The sequence below is a fragment of the Martes martes genome (genome assembly GCF_963455335.1).
Source record: "Martes martes genome assembly, chromosome: 9".
Lineage (NCBI taxonomy): Eukaryota > Metazoa > Chordata > Mammalia > Carnivora > Mustelidae > Martes > Martes martes.
Window position 1 is genome coordinate 78,951,346 of NC_137896.1, and position 14,916 is coordinate 78,966,261.

Sequence of the window (14,916 nt, forward strand, 5' to 3'; positions counted from 1 at the left end):
GAGTGTATCTGTTGTTTACCCTCCTGGTCATGTTGCTGATGGGGCTTGCTGCCACTGCCCAGCATCTTCAGAGTGTCATACAGCCTATCACTAGCCTGGATTTTGATTTTGATCTTTATCAAAATCTGAAATACACTTTCTACTGAATGCATATCACTGTCACACCATCATCAAGTCAAAAAATTGTGAAGTTGAACCATCACCAGTTAGGGACCGTCTATATTTTAGATTAATAGATGGATTTTGTTTTCCATTGCTAATCCTTTGCTTTCGTATTCACTAGATGACATAGAAGTTCGGTTTGTGTTGAACGACTGGGAAGCAAAAGGTATCTTTTCACAAGCTGATGTACACCGTCAAGTAGCCATTGTTTTTAAGACTCCACCATATTGCAGAGCGATAACAGAACCAGTGACAGTAAAAATGCAATTGCGGAGACCTTCTGACCAGGAAGTTAGCGAATCTATGGATTTTAGATATCTGCCAGATGAAAAAGGTATGACTTCTTGATGGTCATGTTTCTTTTTTTCTTTTTTTTTTTTTTTTTAAATTTTTTTTTATTTTTTTTTTATTTTTTTTTTAATTTTTTTTTTTATTTTAATAAACATATAATGTATTTTTATCCCCAGGGGTACAGGTCTGTGAATCATCTGGTTTACACATTTCACAGCACTCATCATAGCTCATACCCTCCCCAATGTCCATTTCCCCACCACCCTCTCCCGTCCCCCTTCCCCCCCGCAACCCTCAGTCTGTTTCTTGAGATTGAGTCTTTTATGGTTTGTCTCCCTCCCAATCCCATCTTTTCATTTTTTCTTTTCCTACCTCCCCCCAAACCCCCCCACCTTGCATCTCCCCTTCCTCATATCAAAGAGATCATATGATAGTTATATTTCTCCGATTGACTTATTTCGCTAAGCATGATACCCTCTAGTTCCATCCACGTCGTCGCAAATGGCAAGATTTCATGTCTTTTGATGGCTGCATAGTATTCCATTGTGTATATATACCACATCTTCTTTATCCATTCATCTGTTGATGGACATCTAGGCGCTTTCCACAGTTTGGCTATTGTGGACATTGCTGCTATAAACATTTGGGTGCACGTGCCCCTTCGGAGCACCACGTTTGTATCTTTAGGATATATACCCAGTAGTGCAATTGCTGGGTCGTAGGGTAGCTCTATTTTCAGTTTTTTGAGGAACCTCCACACTGTTTTCCAGAGTGGTTGCACCAGCTTGCATTCCCACCAACAGTGTAGGAGGGTTCCCCTCTCTCCGCATCCTCGCCAGCATCTGTCATTTCTTGACTTGTTAATTTTAGCCATTCTGACTGGTGTGAGGTGGTATCTCATTGTGGTTTTGATTTGTATTTCCCTGATGCCGAGTGATGTGGAGCATTTTTTCATGTGTCTGTTGGCCATCTGGATGTCTTCCTTGCAGAAATGTCTGTTCATGTCCTCTGCCCATTTCTTGACTGGATTATTTGTTCTTTGGGTATTGAGTTTGATAAGCTCTTTATAGATTTTGGATACGAGCCCTTTATCTGATATGTCGTTTGCAAATATCTTCTCCCATTCTGTCAGTTGTCTTTTGGTTTTATTTACTGTTTCCTTTGCTGTGCAAAAGCTTTTGATCTTGATGAAATCCCAATAGTTCATTTTTGCCCTTGCTTCTGTTGCCTTTGGCGATGTTCCTAGGAAGAAGTTGCTGCGGTTGAGGTCAAAGAGGTTGCTGCCTGCATTGTCCTCAAGGATTTTGATAGATTCCTTTCGCACATTGAGGTCCTTCATCCACTTTGAGTCTATTTTTGTGTGTGGTGTAAGGAAATAATCCAATTTCATTTTTCTGCATGTGGCTGTCCAATTTTCCCAGCACCATTTGTTGAAGAGGCTGTCTTTTTTCCATTGGATATTCTTTCCTGCTTTGTCGAAGATTAGTTGACCATAGAGTTGAGGGTCTATTTCTGGGCTCTCTATTCTGTTCCATTGATCTATATGTCTGTTTTTGTGCCAGTACCATACTGTCTTGATGATGACAGCTTTGTAATAGAGCTTGAAGTCTGGAATTGTGATGCCACCGACTTTGGCTTTCTTTTTCAATATTCCTTTGGCTATTCGAGGTCTTTTCTGGTTCCATATAAATTTTAGGATTATTTGTTCTATTTCTTTAAAAAAAATGGATGGGATTTTGATAGGGATTGCATTAAATGTGTAGATTGCTTTAGGTAGAATAGACATTTTCACAATATTTGTTCTTCCAATCCATGAGCATGGAATATTTTTCCATTTCTTTGTGTCTTCCTCAATTTCTTTCATGAGTACTTTATAGTTTTCTGAGTATAGATTCTTTGCCTCTTTGGTTAGATTTATTCCTAGGTATCTTATGGTTTTGGGTACGATTGTAAATGGGACTGACTCCTCAATTTCTCTTTCTTCTGTCTTGTTGTTAGTGTAAAGAAATGCGACTGATTTCTGTGCATTGACTTTATATCCTGACACTTTACTGAATTCCTGTATAAGTTCTAGCAGTTTTGGAGTGGAGCCTTTTGGGTTTTCCACATATAGTATCATATCATCTGCAAAGAGTGATAGTTTGACTTCTTCTTTGCCGATTTGGATGCCTTTAATTTCTTTTTGTTGTCTGATTGCTGAGGCTAGGACTTCTAGTACTATGTTGAACAGCAGTGGTGATAACGGACATCCCTGCCGTGTTCCTGACCTTAGCGGAAAAGCTTTCAGTTTTTCTCCATTGAGAATGATATTTGCGGTGGGTTTTTCATAGATGGCTTTGATAATATTGAGGTATGTGCCTTCTATCCCTACACTTTGAAGAGTTTTAATCAGGAAGGGATGCTGCACTTTGTCAAACGCTTTTTCAGCATCTATTGAGAGTATCATATGGTTCTTACTCTTTCTTTTATTAATGTATTGTATCACATTGATGGATTTGCGGATGTTGAACCAACCTTGCAGCCCTGGAATAAATCCCACTTGGTCGTGGTGAATAATCCTTTTAATGTACTGTTGGATCCTATTGGCCAGTATTTTGGTGAGAATTTTCGCATCTGTGTTCATCAAGGATATTGGTCTGTAATTCTCTTTTTTGGTGGGATCCTTGTCTGGTTTTGGGATCAAGGTGATGCTGGCCTCATAGAATGAGTTTGGAAGTTTTCCTTCCATTTCTATTTTTTGGAACAGTTTCAGGAGAATAGGAATTAATTCTTCTTTAAATGTTTGGTAGAATTCCCCTGGGAAGCCGTCTGGTCCTGGACTTTTGTTTGTTTGAAGATTTTTGATGACTGTTTCAATCTCCTTACTGGTTATGGGTCTGTTCAGGTTATCTATTTCTTCCTGGTTCAGTTGTGGTAGTTTATACATCTCTAGAAATGTATCCATTTCTTCCAGGTTGTCAAATTTGTTGCCATAGAGTTGCTCGTAGTATGTTCTTATAATTGTTTGTATTTCTTTGGTGTTGGTTGTGATCTCTCCTCTTTCATTCATGATTTTATTTATTTGCGTCCTTTCTCTTTTCTTTTTGATAAGTCTGGCCAGGGGCTTATCAATCTTATTAATTCTTTCAAAGAACCAGCTCCTAGTTTTGTTGATTTGTTCTATTGTTTTTTTAGTTTCTATTTCATTGATTTCTGCTCTGATCTTTATGATTTCTCTTCTCCTGCTGGGTTTAGGCTTTCTTTGTTGTTCTCTCTCCAGCTCCTTTAGGTGTAGGGTTAGGTTGTGTATTTGAGACCTTTCTTGTTTCTTGAGAAAGGCTTGCAGTGCTATATATTTTCCTCTCAGGACTGCCTTTGTTGTATCCCACAGATTTTGAACTGTTGTGTTTTCATTATCATTTGTTTCCATGAATTTTTTCAATTCTTCTTTAATTTCCTGGTTGACCCATTCATTTTTTAGAAGGATGCTGTTTAGTCTCCATGTATTTGCGTTCTTTCCAAATTTCCTCTTGTGATTGAGTTCGAGCTTCAGAGCATTGTGGTCTGAAAATATGCAGGGAATGATCTCGATCTTTTGGTACCGATTGAGACCTGATTTATGACCCAGGATGTGGTCTATTCTGGAGAATGTTCCATGTGCACTAGAGAAGAATGTATATTCTGTTGCTTTGGGATGGAATGTTCTGAATATATCTGTGATGTCCATCTGGTCCAGTGTGTCATTTAGGGCCTTTATTTCCTTGTTGATCTTTTGCTTAGATGATCTGTCCATTTCAGTGAGGGGAGTGTTAAAGTCCCCTGCTATTATTGTATTACTGTCGATGTATTTCTTTGATTTTGTTATTAATTGGTTTATATAGTTGGCTGCTCCCATGTTAGGGGCATAGATATTTAAGATTGTTAGATCTTCTTGTTGGACAGACCCTTTGAGTAGGATATAGTGTCCTTCCTCATCTCTTATTATAGTCTTTGGCTTAAAATCTAATTGATCTGATATAAGGATTGCCACCCCAGCTTTCTTCTGATGTCCATTAGCATGGTACATTGTTTTCCACCCCCTCACTTTAAATCTGGAGGTGTCTTCGGGTCTAAAATGAGTTTCTTGTAGGCAGCATATTGATGGGTTTTGTTTTTTTATCCATTCTGATACCCTGTGTCTTTTGATTGGGGCATTTAGCCCATTAACATTCAGGGTAACTATTGAGAGATAGATGGTCATGTTTCTTAAAGTTAGTTCTCTTGTAAGATACCTTTGGATACAGTTAGGTTTATTCATAATTTACATTTTATTCCTGAAAGTTTTCAGTTGATTTTTTTTTCAATCGATTGATTTTTCTGCTCTTTGCCTCTTTTTCTTTGGAAAGGAATCTAGAATAATTTCAGAGTATCTGAACTGTTTATCAAAATTTACTGTATATTTGAAGTTCTGTTTTTGTCCTTAATGTGCCCTTTTTATAGATGGAAAGCTTGCCATTCAGAGTGGTCTCCATTTTGGTTTTGTCCTTATCTGCCTTTATTGCATTAGTTGATATTGTTGACATATAGGTGTTATAAGAAAACAAGATGAGTATTATACCCTTTACTATAGACTTGGGACACATTCTGCAACACTTACTAAATCCATATTATGGATTCCTTATGGGAATACAATACCTATTTATTTGTTAAAGGAGAAGCAGCATAAACCTATGATGATTCACATGCTTTCCTGGTTTCTTTTTAACTAGATACTTATGGCAATAAAGCAAAGAAACAAAAAACAACTCTACTTTTCCAGAAACTGTGGCAAGATTGTGGTAAGAGTATTTTGGATTGATTTGTATTTAGATAGATTTTGGGTTTTTTGCTTTATTCAGTTTTCCAAATTTTAACTGATGTTCTTTTTAAATTGCTTAATAATGGAAAAACTTTATCACAGCAGTTAATTTTCCTGAAAGACCTAGACCTGTTACCCTAGGATCAACTGGAGAAGGAAGATTCATCAAAAAAGGTATTTTTATCCTATAGAGTATTCCTTATGGTCAAAAGACCAGTGCTTTGCCCAATATAGTGGAATTCCATTCTTAGGAATAAAAACTGCTTCTTTGCTATTTTCCATTCCCACAACTTTTTTCATGCTTTGAATATTAAATGAATTGATCTCCTCCACTTCTTAAGGTCCTCTTGGAAACTATGATTATGTTTTTGGGATTTATTGTTTGAGAAATTACATTTGTTCATATGGTGGTAATTTTATTTAATTACAGTGTGTCATGGAAGAAATGGTTTGGATCTGGCGAGTTGCCTATCTTTAAAAATAAAGCTTCACTGGAACACAGCCATGCTCATTTGATTAAATTTTGCCTATGGCTACTTTTTTGCATGATAGTGGTAGAATTGTGTAGTTCCAACAGAGGCTGTATGGCCCACAGACCATAAAATATTCAGCCCTTTACAGAAAAAAAAAAAAGTTGTGAACCTCTGGTTTAAATAATTGAACCAGGGTTATTTAACTGGAAGTCTTTTCTTCCCTTTACATTCTTAAACCTGTGCTTTTTCCTGGTTTAGTATGTATAGCAGTTATTTACTATATAAATAAATACAGAATCTTTAATTTTTTCCTGACTGGGAATTTTATAGTACCTTAGAATTACATATATATATATTTTTTCTTTTTAGAGATGTGAGGAGAGAGTGACAGAGAAAGGGGAGGGGGCAGAGGGAGAGAAAGAATCTTAAGTAGGTTCCATGCCCAGCAGGGAACCTGACTCCAGGCCCAGTCTCACAACCCAGAGCTCATGACCTGAGCTGAAATCAAGAGTTAAACAATTAACCAACTGAGGCACCCAGGTGCCCCTAGAGTTATATCTTAATATATCTTAGCAAGTTATGTGTATTTTTCAATCATCCCTAATGAGCATTTCCTCCATCCATCTATTTTCTCCTAAAAGTAGTGAATATGAAATTATTTTGACTATTTAGATTCCCATTAACTGAAATTCTGATTTTTTCTAAATGCTTTATTTTTTTAAGTAATCTCTATGCCCAGCTTGGAGCTCAGACTCACGACCCCGAGATCAGGATTTGCATGCTCTACCAACTGAGCCAGCCAGGCATCCCTGAAATTCTGATTTATTTTTCACTTTATAGGACCTCAGAAGCTAAATTTTCATTATTTAATGAAGCTATCTCTGACAAGATAACTTACCAGAATTATTTTATAGGTATTTGTAAAATAGTAAGTGTTACAGAATTCAGCTTTGGGCTCTTACAATAATTTAGTGCTATTTAATATTTTTATCTAAAATGTTACATCAGTTTGCTTGGAGATTTTCTTTATCAGTATGTTTATGCAAGTTTAATTTAGATATAATGTTTTTTATACTTTCATTTCAGTTTGTAAAAATACATTTCCTCCCCACAGAATCAAACTTTTCTCATGGTGCAGTTTTGACAGAAATGCCCAGGACTTCCGGCATTTCAAGTCAAGGAGATTCCTACTATTCCTCACCTGTGTCCATCTCAAATGCACTGTCACAGCATACTCCACCCATATCTTCAATGGTGTCTCCACCTTCTTCAAGCTGGTCAGCTGGGGCCCACCCCACCACGCGCACAGTTAGTACGAATCCACTGAGTGGTTTTTCAACAGGGACACTTTCCTCTCATCCACAAGGTATCTCACAATATCTGGAAATGCCTCTTGAGAGTGATCTGAATCCCTCTAATGCTTGTATTTATAACAATGCGAATGACATAGGCAGAATGGAAGCACCATCCATGTCACCAGCTGATTTATATGGTATTTCTGATGGCAACCTGCTGCCGAATTGCCCTATGAATATGATGACACCTAGTAGTGACAGCATGAGGGAGAATGATAATCCGAGACTTGTGAGCATGAATCTCGAAAACCCCTCATGTAATTCAGTGTTAGACCCAAGAGACTTGAGACAGCTCCATCAGATGTCCTCTCCCAGTATGCCAGCCGGCGCTGGTTCCAGTACGGCTGCTTTTGTTCCACAGCCAGAGGCATTTGAGAGATCTGACTTCAACTGTACAGATAACAGTATGATAAATGAGTCAGGACCATCAAATGGTACTAATCCAAACAGTCATGGTTTTGTTCATAGTCAGTATTCTAGTATTGGCACTATGCAGAATGAGCAATTAAGTGACTCATTTGCATTTGATTTTTTTCAAGGTAATTTGTAAAACTTAAATGGTTGTTTGGGTATATTGAATTCAAAGCTGGAAAGTTTCATATAGGGAAATTCTGAAATAGAAATTTAAGAGGGCTTAACTGTTTCTTCTTTTTGAAACATGTGACCTGATACTGTGTGCAGTGGGAATTCTGTCTTTGAGGCGAAAATGAGAGCAAGGCTCCAATTCTTCCAAATACACCTTTTTATACTTCTTTTATATGGTGTTAATGTGTTCTTAGTTAAATGAATTAACTGATATTTGCTTTTAAGCAAATTTAAGGTAAAACCTGTAATGACTGTGTCATTAGAAAAATGATTTCATTATTATTTTTGAGACCCATAGGCCAAGGTGACCCCTAAGGGGTTTTCTGAGGCTTCTTGGAGTTTCTTAGAGTTATATGTAAGTCAAGAATTTTTAAATCTTTAAGAATCTAACTTGGCAGGGGGCACCTGGGTGGCTCAGTGGGTGAAGCGTCTGCCTTTGGCTTGGGTCATGATCCCAGGGACCCTGGGATACAGCTCTGCAGCAGGCTCCCTGCCCAGTGAGGAGTCTGCCTCTCCCTCTCCGTTGCCCACCCTCGCTCTTGTGCGTGCACACTCTCTTTCTCTTAAATAAATGACGTCTTTAAAAAAAATTCTAACTTGGACAGAAGAGAGTTGAAATGAGCTTTCAAGGTAGGGGAAGTCCTCTCCATTTTGAATGGTTTAAATCCCTACCTTTAAAATTGCTTATGATTTTAGGTTTATAACCATGTCTTTAAGGTGAAAAGGTTTTCTTAGACCTCTCTTCTTTCTTGTGTTTCCTCACTCACTGTGATCTCATCCAATTTCATGCTCTCTGTTCATCAATTTTATCCTTACCTTAGACCTATCCTCTGACCTCCATACTTGGAGCTTACATGTGTATGTAAAACTACTTATTTGACATCTCTACTTAGAAACCCATTAATGAACAAAAATCTAGCTCAGATTCAACATATCCGAAACTGAGTTCTTGATCTTTTCTCCTAATTTGCTTCTCCTTTGTCTTCCCCAAGTTAGTAAATAGCAGTGCTATGCTTCTATTGTTGCTCAGGTCCAAAACCATGGAGTCATCCTTGATTCTTTTCTTTCTCTTCCAGATTCAATCCATCAGCAAATCTGGTAGGCCCTGACTTCAAAATATACCCAAAGCTCACCACCTCTTTTGACCTCTACTATTAACTTCCTCTTCTAAGCCACTCTCATATCATCTCTTGCCTAGTTTGAAGCTATAGCCTCAGAAGATGCTCTTACATCCTTGTGCCCCTATAGTCTCTTCTCCCCAAAGTAGCCTGAATGAGTATTTTTAAAACAAGTCAAATGGTATCATTCACCCGCTCAAAACCATCAGGTGGCTCCCCATTCCCACTCAGAGTAGAGACCAGAATCTTTAAAATTGGCAGGCTCATACATACTCCGTCTCCTATCTCATCTCTTAGCGTTTTCTTCTCATTCAGCTCCAGGCATTCTCATAGCCTCTCTTCAAAAACACCAAGTATACTCGTGCCTCAGACTCTTTGTACTTGGTGTCCTCTCTGCCTTAACTATTTTTCTCTCAGATACATGCATAGCTCACTTCTTAACATCCTTCAGATTCACTCATCTGATACTGATCAAGGCCTTCCTCGAGTCTGTACATATCAGTACTCCATGTCTCCTCTCCTTTATATTGTTCTGTAGCACTTACCAGGTCTGACCTTTACTAAGCACTTATTTTTTATTTTAATTTTTTTTCCTTTACTGGAATATGTGCTCTACAAGGGTAAAAATTTTTATGTTTTGTTTGTTGAATCCCCAGTTTGTAGGATAGGGTCTGCCTCATATTAAGCACTCAGTAAATATTGGATGTTCAAAGTACTACTAATAGAACTTTGTTTTTTGAAAGAACAGCTTTAATTATTAGATGTTCATGATTTTTATAATTCTATTTAATGTGACATTGGGTTTATGTCAGAATCATACACCTTCAGGTCAAGGATTAATAATGGTAATCCAAACTGTTTGAAAGCAAAGTAATCCCAGTTGCAAAATGATGGTAGAATTTAGGCAGTAATCTTAGTTGTGATAGAGTTGTCATGATGCTAAGTAACTGAATTATTGAAGACTTACTCTGTTTTACAGCTAGAGCCTACCATAAATGTTGAGCATGTTCTGAGCTAGAAACAGTGTGTCATTTCTTTTACACAGTGTCCAACCAAACCAGTAAGTTTACTGGAACAATCAAAATGGGAAATGTATGAATGTCTGAATGTCTGAATCTCTAAAAAAATCTGAGTTGAATGATACTGGGAACTGGGAAGGAGAGTAAGATAAGACTTGGGGTTAGGATAGTCTAGGAAGCAGAAGAAGAAAAAGATTAAAGACACCTAAGTACCATTAATATTTCTCAGAAATTATGATTTAAAAATGAAACATTTGTTATATAATTTTAAAAACCATAAGCATGTAACATACTTTAGAAGAATTTACCAGGGAGAAAGAAAACCTTGGAAGGCATCATTTCTTTTCTGTTCAAAATATGAATGAACCCAGGATATCTCCAGATAGTGGTTGATAGGTAGTGAGCTTTTTAAAAAAAAAAAAATACAGAATCCTGTAATTTTGTAATAATTAGCACTGGCCAGCTTAAACACAGACTTTAGGATATCTGACTGGATTTTTGCATTAAATAAGCAATTCACTTGTTTTGCAGGGTTGTGTTTTGTCCACCGTCCCCCATCCCCCACCCCATGTAAGCTGAATTAAGGCCCTGCTACATCTGTGTTTAAAGTATTTCCAGTGGATTTTGTTTTTTCATTTTTCGGGTGCTACTTACTGATCATAGAGTTTATTTTATAATATAAAAAGAATTTGGCAACCTGCTTCTCATCTATCTCTAAATGTATTTGTGTTTTCACACTTAGTTTCTGAGGAAAAAGTACCCCTCTGCCTTTCTACATTCTACTTGCACCCTGGACCCTGCTCTGTCTCCCATCTTGTTTCTGTATCCTCACATCACCATTTAGTGGTGGTTTTCTTTGTATAACTGTGGTGAACATTTTCTTTACCCTTAAAAGAAAGGAAACAAAAACCTTTCCTACTACCTTCATGTTCTTTCCTTCACATCTGGACTCGGGAAATACTTTCAGCTTCTATTTCCTCAGCTCCCAGTCATTCTTTGGCTTACTAATCTTTCACCTCCTATTGTTTTTTCTTTTCTTTCTTCTTTTTTTTTTTTTTTCTCTTTTTTTGGTGGGGGATGGCATGCAGGCACGTGTACTCTCAAGGGTGGGTGGAAGGGCAGAGAGAGAGAGGGAGAGAGAGAATATTAAGCAGGTTGCAAGCACCCGACCTGGCATTCATCTTGTGACCCTGAGATTATGACCTGAGCCAAAATCAAGAGTTGGACATTTAACTGACTGAGCCACCCGGGTGCCCCCTCTTACTGTTTTCTTATGATATTCTGGGAAAAGTGACCAGAGACACTTTTCCTTGTCAAATCTAGTGTCTTTTTATCAGTCCTTATTCTGCCTGACCTATCCATAACCTTTTTTCCTATTGGCTACTCCCTTCTTGGATACTCCTCCAAGGTTTCTGTGGTAGATAGGATTCCTCTCTGAGGTTGACTTTTTTTCCAGAATCTCAACCCCAGCCCTCATTTGGTGCTATTTTTACCCTGGGTGACCTCATCAGTGCCTACAGTTTCAGCTTTCTCTCACGCTACCCAAATGCCTTTATAAACTGCCTCCCCCTTTTGCATTCCCTACTTTCATTAATGGCATTATCATTTATCCTGCCGTCCAAGATACTTAATTAGAACCTCAGAATCATGTTTTATTCCTTTTCTCCCTCATTGTCCTACTTAGTTATCAAGTCTTTTAAATTCTGCCTCATAAAAATGTCTCGCATTTGTCCCTCCTTCATTCCTACTGCCTTCTTAGTAAAGGCCTTCATTCCTTTTCCCCAAGAAGAATCTTCTATGTTGGTGCTTCAATAAATTGGGTTTTCAGGGGTATCAGCAGAGTAAATAAAATACATGTTTTTGATGAAAGTAAACATCTTACCTATTTTTCTTCTTTATTATCTAATCAAAACAGTATAGCTTTGCCTAAAATGTAGTAAGAAATAGGTTAAGATGGAGTATTGGAGATCTATGTATAGAAGTCTCTCAGGAGACTTCATTGGGGTTATGGTTCAGACTAGATGAACCCCTTAGTGAAAAATTCTAACTGATGAATTCAGAACCCTATAGAATGGCACTATTCTGTTTTTTACTGTGCTCAGTATTTTGATATGCTTTTTAGTGAGTATAATAAATTTAGAGATACTGAAAAAAGTATTTTTTTTATTTAATTTCTTTTCATTGTAACAGAATTCATTGTTTATGTACCACACCCAGTGTTTCATGCAATACATGCCCTCCATAATACCTACCACCAGGCTCCTTCAAAACCCTCAGAGTATTTTTAAAGTTCTCAGATTATTTAATGTTAAATGTGTTAAAAAGATGCAATCATTTGTAAAGTGTCAAAATCCTTTTTGTTGTACAGAATATTTTATTACCTTTGTAATATCTCTGTATACAGTGATTTTTTTGTGGTAATATAATAAATGGAAAAACTTTAAAATTCCTAAAATTTTGTTGTGATCTGACTTTAAAAATATTGGTGAGATTTTGTTATTTATACCATCCTCCTTGGGAAGGGTATTTTGGTTGCTAAGAAACATTAGGCATTTCTATGGAAAGCTATAGCTGAAAATACCTGCACATGTAACTATCCTTTGAAGTGATAATTTTTGTAGAGTACTAGAATGCATTTTTAAAAGATTTTCATTTTCTGCCTTCCTGATTTATTTCCTGCCTCTCTCCCTATAATTCAGGACAAACGTCATTTACTTATTCTGAGCAAGGTACAGGTAAGTACTACCACAGGGGCCAAAGGTGGTGGCCCAGTATGGGATACAGGGTGAAACCTGAGGAGCACATTTGAGGGCAGTAGTATGGAGGAGACTCTCAGGGATCTGGAATAAGGATGCAGCAAGAGTAGACTGGTTACTTATGAGGGGAACTGATCTATCAAGTAAAAATATTAAGGCTAATGGGAGCCAGATTTCTGTCAGAGAAAGGTATTATAAATTTAAAAAAAAAAGGGAGAAAACTAGAATAAGGTTGAATTGGATGTATTGGTATACAACTCCCAATTTTCAATATATGTAAAGAAATATATTATGTGTGCATGTATGCATTTGCATTTGTTATTATGACCTAGCAAATAAAACAGGAAGCCACAAATCCACAAGAAGGGGAAGTTCTGCCTTTCAGTGGAATGCTAAGCAATAAATGGAGAAGGAATGGTGGAATTAGATCAGTTTTTGACAAATCTTCAGTAAATGCTAAAACTAGTAGATCAATATTTGATGGTTTCCTTACAAAATACTTATTAATTAAAGGGAAAAAAGAGTAACTATAAAAGTAGAGGAGCTTGGCAGACACGACCTTCATTAACTGATTAAAATCCAGTCATCAGTAACTGCATAAATCAAAATTGTAGGACACCTGATAAGCAAGAAGATAATACCTCTTATGTGGTATTCTTGCTAGGAAGGTACAACCTCAATCTAATAAAAAGGAAACATCAGGCAAACCCAAACTGAAGAGCAATCTACAAAATAACTGACCTGAAATCTTCAAAAATGTTGAAATAATGAAAGCCAAGGAAAGACGAACTGTTTCAGATTGGTGGAGGACTTATGTGCAAAGCATGATCCCTTGCCTGTGAAATGTTACTGTTGAGACTCACAACTGGTGAGACTTGAGTGGGCTCTGTGGATTACATGGTTGTAATATCCGGGTTAACATCCTGAATTGATAGTCCTATTGTGATGAAGTAGAAGAATGTCCTTGTTTGTAGAAATTGTATGCTAAAGTATTCACATTCACGGTGACAGAGCATCACCAGCTCAGTGGGTTGGGGGGATATTTCTTTGTACTTCTTGCACCTTTCCTATAAGTTGGAAATTATTTCAAGATGAAAACAATTAAATGAGTGTCATAAAAGCAGTATTTTTTTCCATAATAAAAGTACCTTTTTTTTTTTAAAAAAAAAAAACGTGGGGCTTGAACTCACTACCCTGAGACCAAGACCTAAGCTGAGATCAAAAGTCAGACACTTACCGGACAGAGCCACCCAGACTCCAAAAGGGTACCAGTTTTAGAAATCAGAAAACCTTGCATCAAAGTTCATTCTCATTATATGGGCTTAAAAATCAAGAATAAAGCTTCAAAAGAAAAGATTAGCCTAAGTAAGATAAATAAGATTTTTCTCTTTAGAAATCAAAATTTAACTTCTAAGTTTATTTCATATAACTTGTTAATGTAACCAGTTATCTCACTTGCTTACTTGGGAAATTCTTCTTTTCTTTCTTTCTTTTTTTCCTTTCTTTCTTCAGCTTTTCCAGGTATTCAGAATTGAGCTGATGTTTTTCCTAAACTAAATCATAGACTATATTTGGGACAAAGAAATACTAAGAAGTAAAAAAGGGCTCTTTCTCTATGTTTTATTAAAGATTTAACTAGAATTTAAATGAAAGTTTGAAAAAAAAATAAAGCTATGAATGGGTATTAAGGAGGGCACTTGTTATGATGAGCACTGCATGTTTTTTGTAAGTGATGAATCACTGAATTCTACTGAAACCAATAGTACACTATATGTTACTAGAATTTAAATAAAAAATTGAAAAGGAAAAAAATTACAAAATAAAGCTATGAGAAAAGATCACAAAACTAATTTTAAAATAATTGTGTATAGGCAAAAGCGAAACTATAGTACTTTCATTACTTAATGTTCTCAGTTCTTGCATAAAACAAAGACCTACATTGATTTTTAACAATCTGTGTCTCAGAATATACGAACATATGGAATAAGTTAAGTATATACAGCTAATGTCTACTTTTTGCTGGAAATTTTGCATAATGTCAGGAATAGAAATTTAGGAAATAGAAATCTTCTGTTAAAGAGGTTCTTAATTTTTCCCTTTTTCAGATTCCACTAAATTCAAAGCTGAACCAAAAAGAAACATGGAAAACACTATCTCCCAAGTTATTTAAATCTTTTTTGTAGCAAAACTTTCCCAGAAAGGGAGAAACATTCACACAAAAGTTCTTACCTGTTTATCAGAAGTTTATTTCTATTATCTCTTTCTTGTTTTCTGGCATTGAAAATAGCAAAACAATTATTTGCTAGTATTCACATATGAAACTTCTAAATGTCAAATAATT

At 36.5% G+C, this 14,916-nt stretch overlaps 1 protein-coding gene across 2 annotated transcripts in view; it reads left to right on the forward strand.

The window, feature by feature from the left end:
* Positions 1-7,792, forward strand: part of REL (REL proto-oncogene, NF-kB subunit) — a 35,545-nt gene extending 27,753 nt beyond the window's left edge. Inside the window, exons 7-10 of one of the 2 annotated variants that reach the window (XM_080813116.1) lie at positions 284-496; positions 5,181-5,249; positions 5,372-5,443; positions 6,857-7,792. In XM_080813116.1, coding sequence (XP_080669242.1) covers positions 284-496; positions 5,181-5,249; positions 5,372-5,443; positions 6,857-7,647 — 1,145 coding nt within the window. In that variant the 3' untranslated portion in view covers positions 7,648-7,792. The remainder of the gene's footprint in view (positions 1-283; positions 497-5,180; positions 5,250-5,371; positions 5,444-6,856) is intronic. The other variant, XM_080813117.1, reaches the window with a different exon arrangement.
* The last annotated feature ends 7,124 nt before the right edge of the window (positions 7,793-14,916 follow it).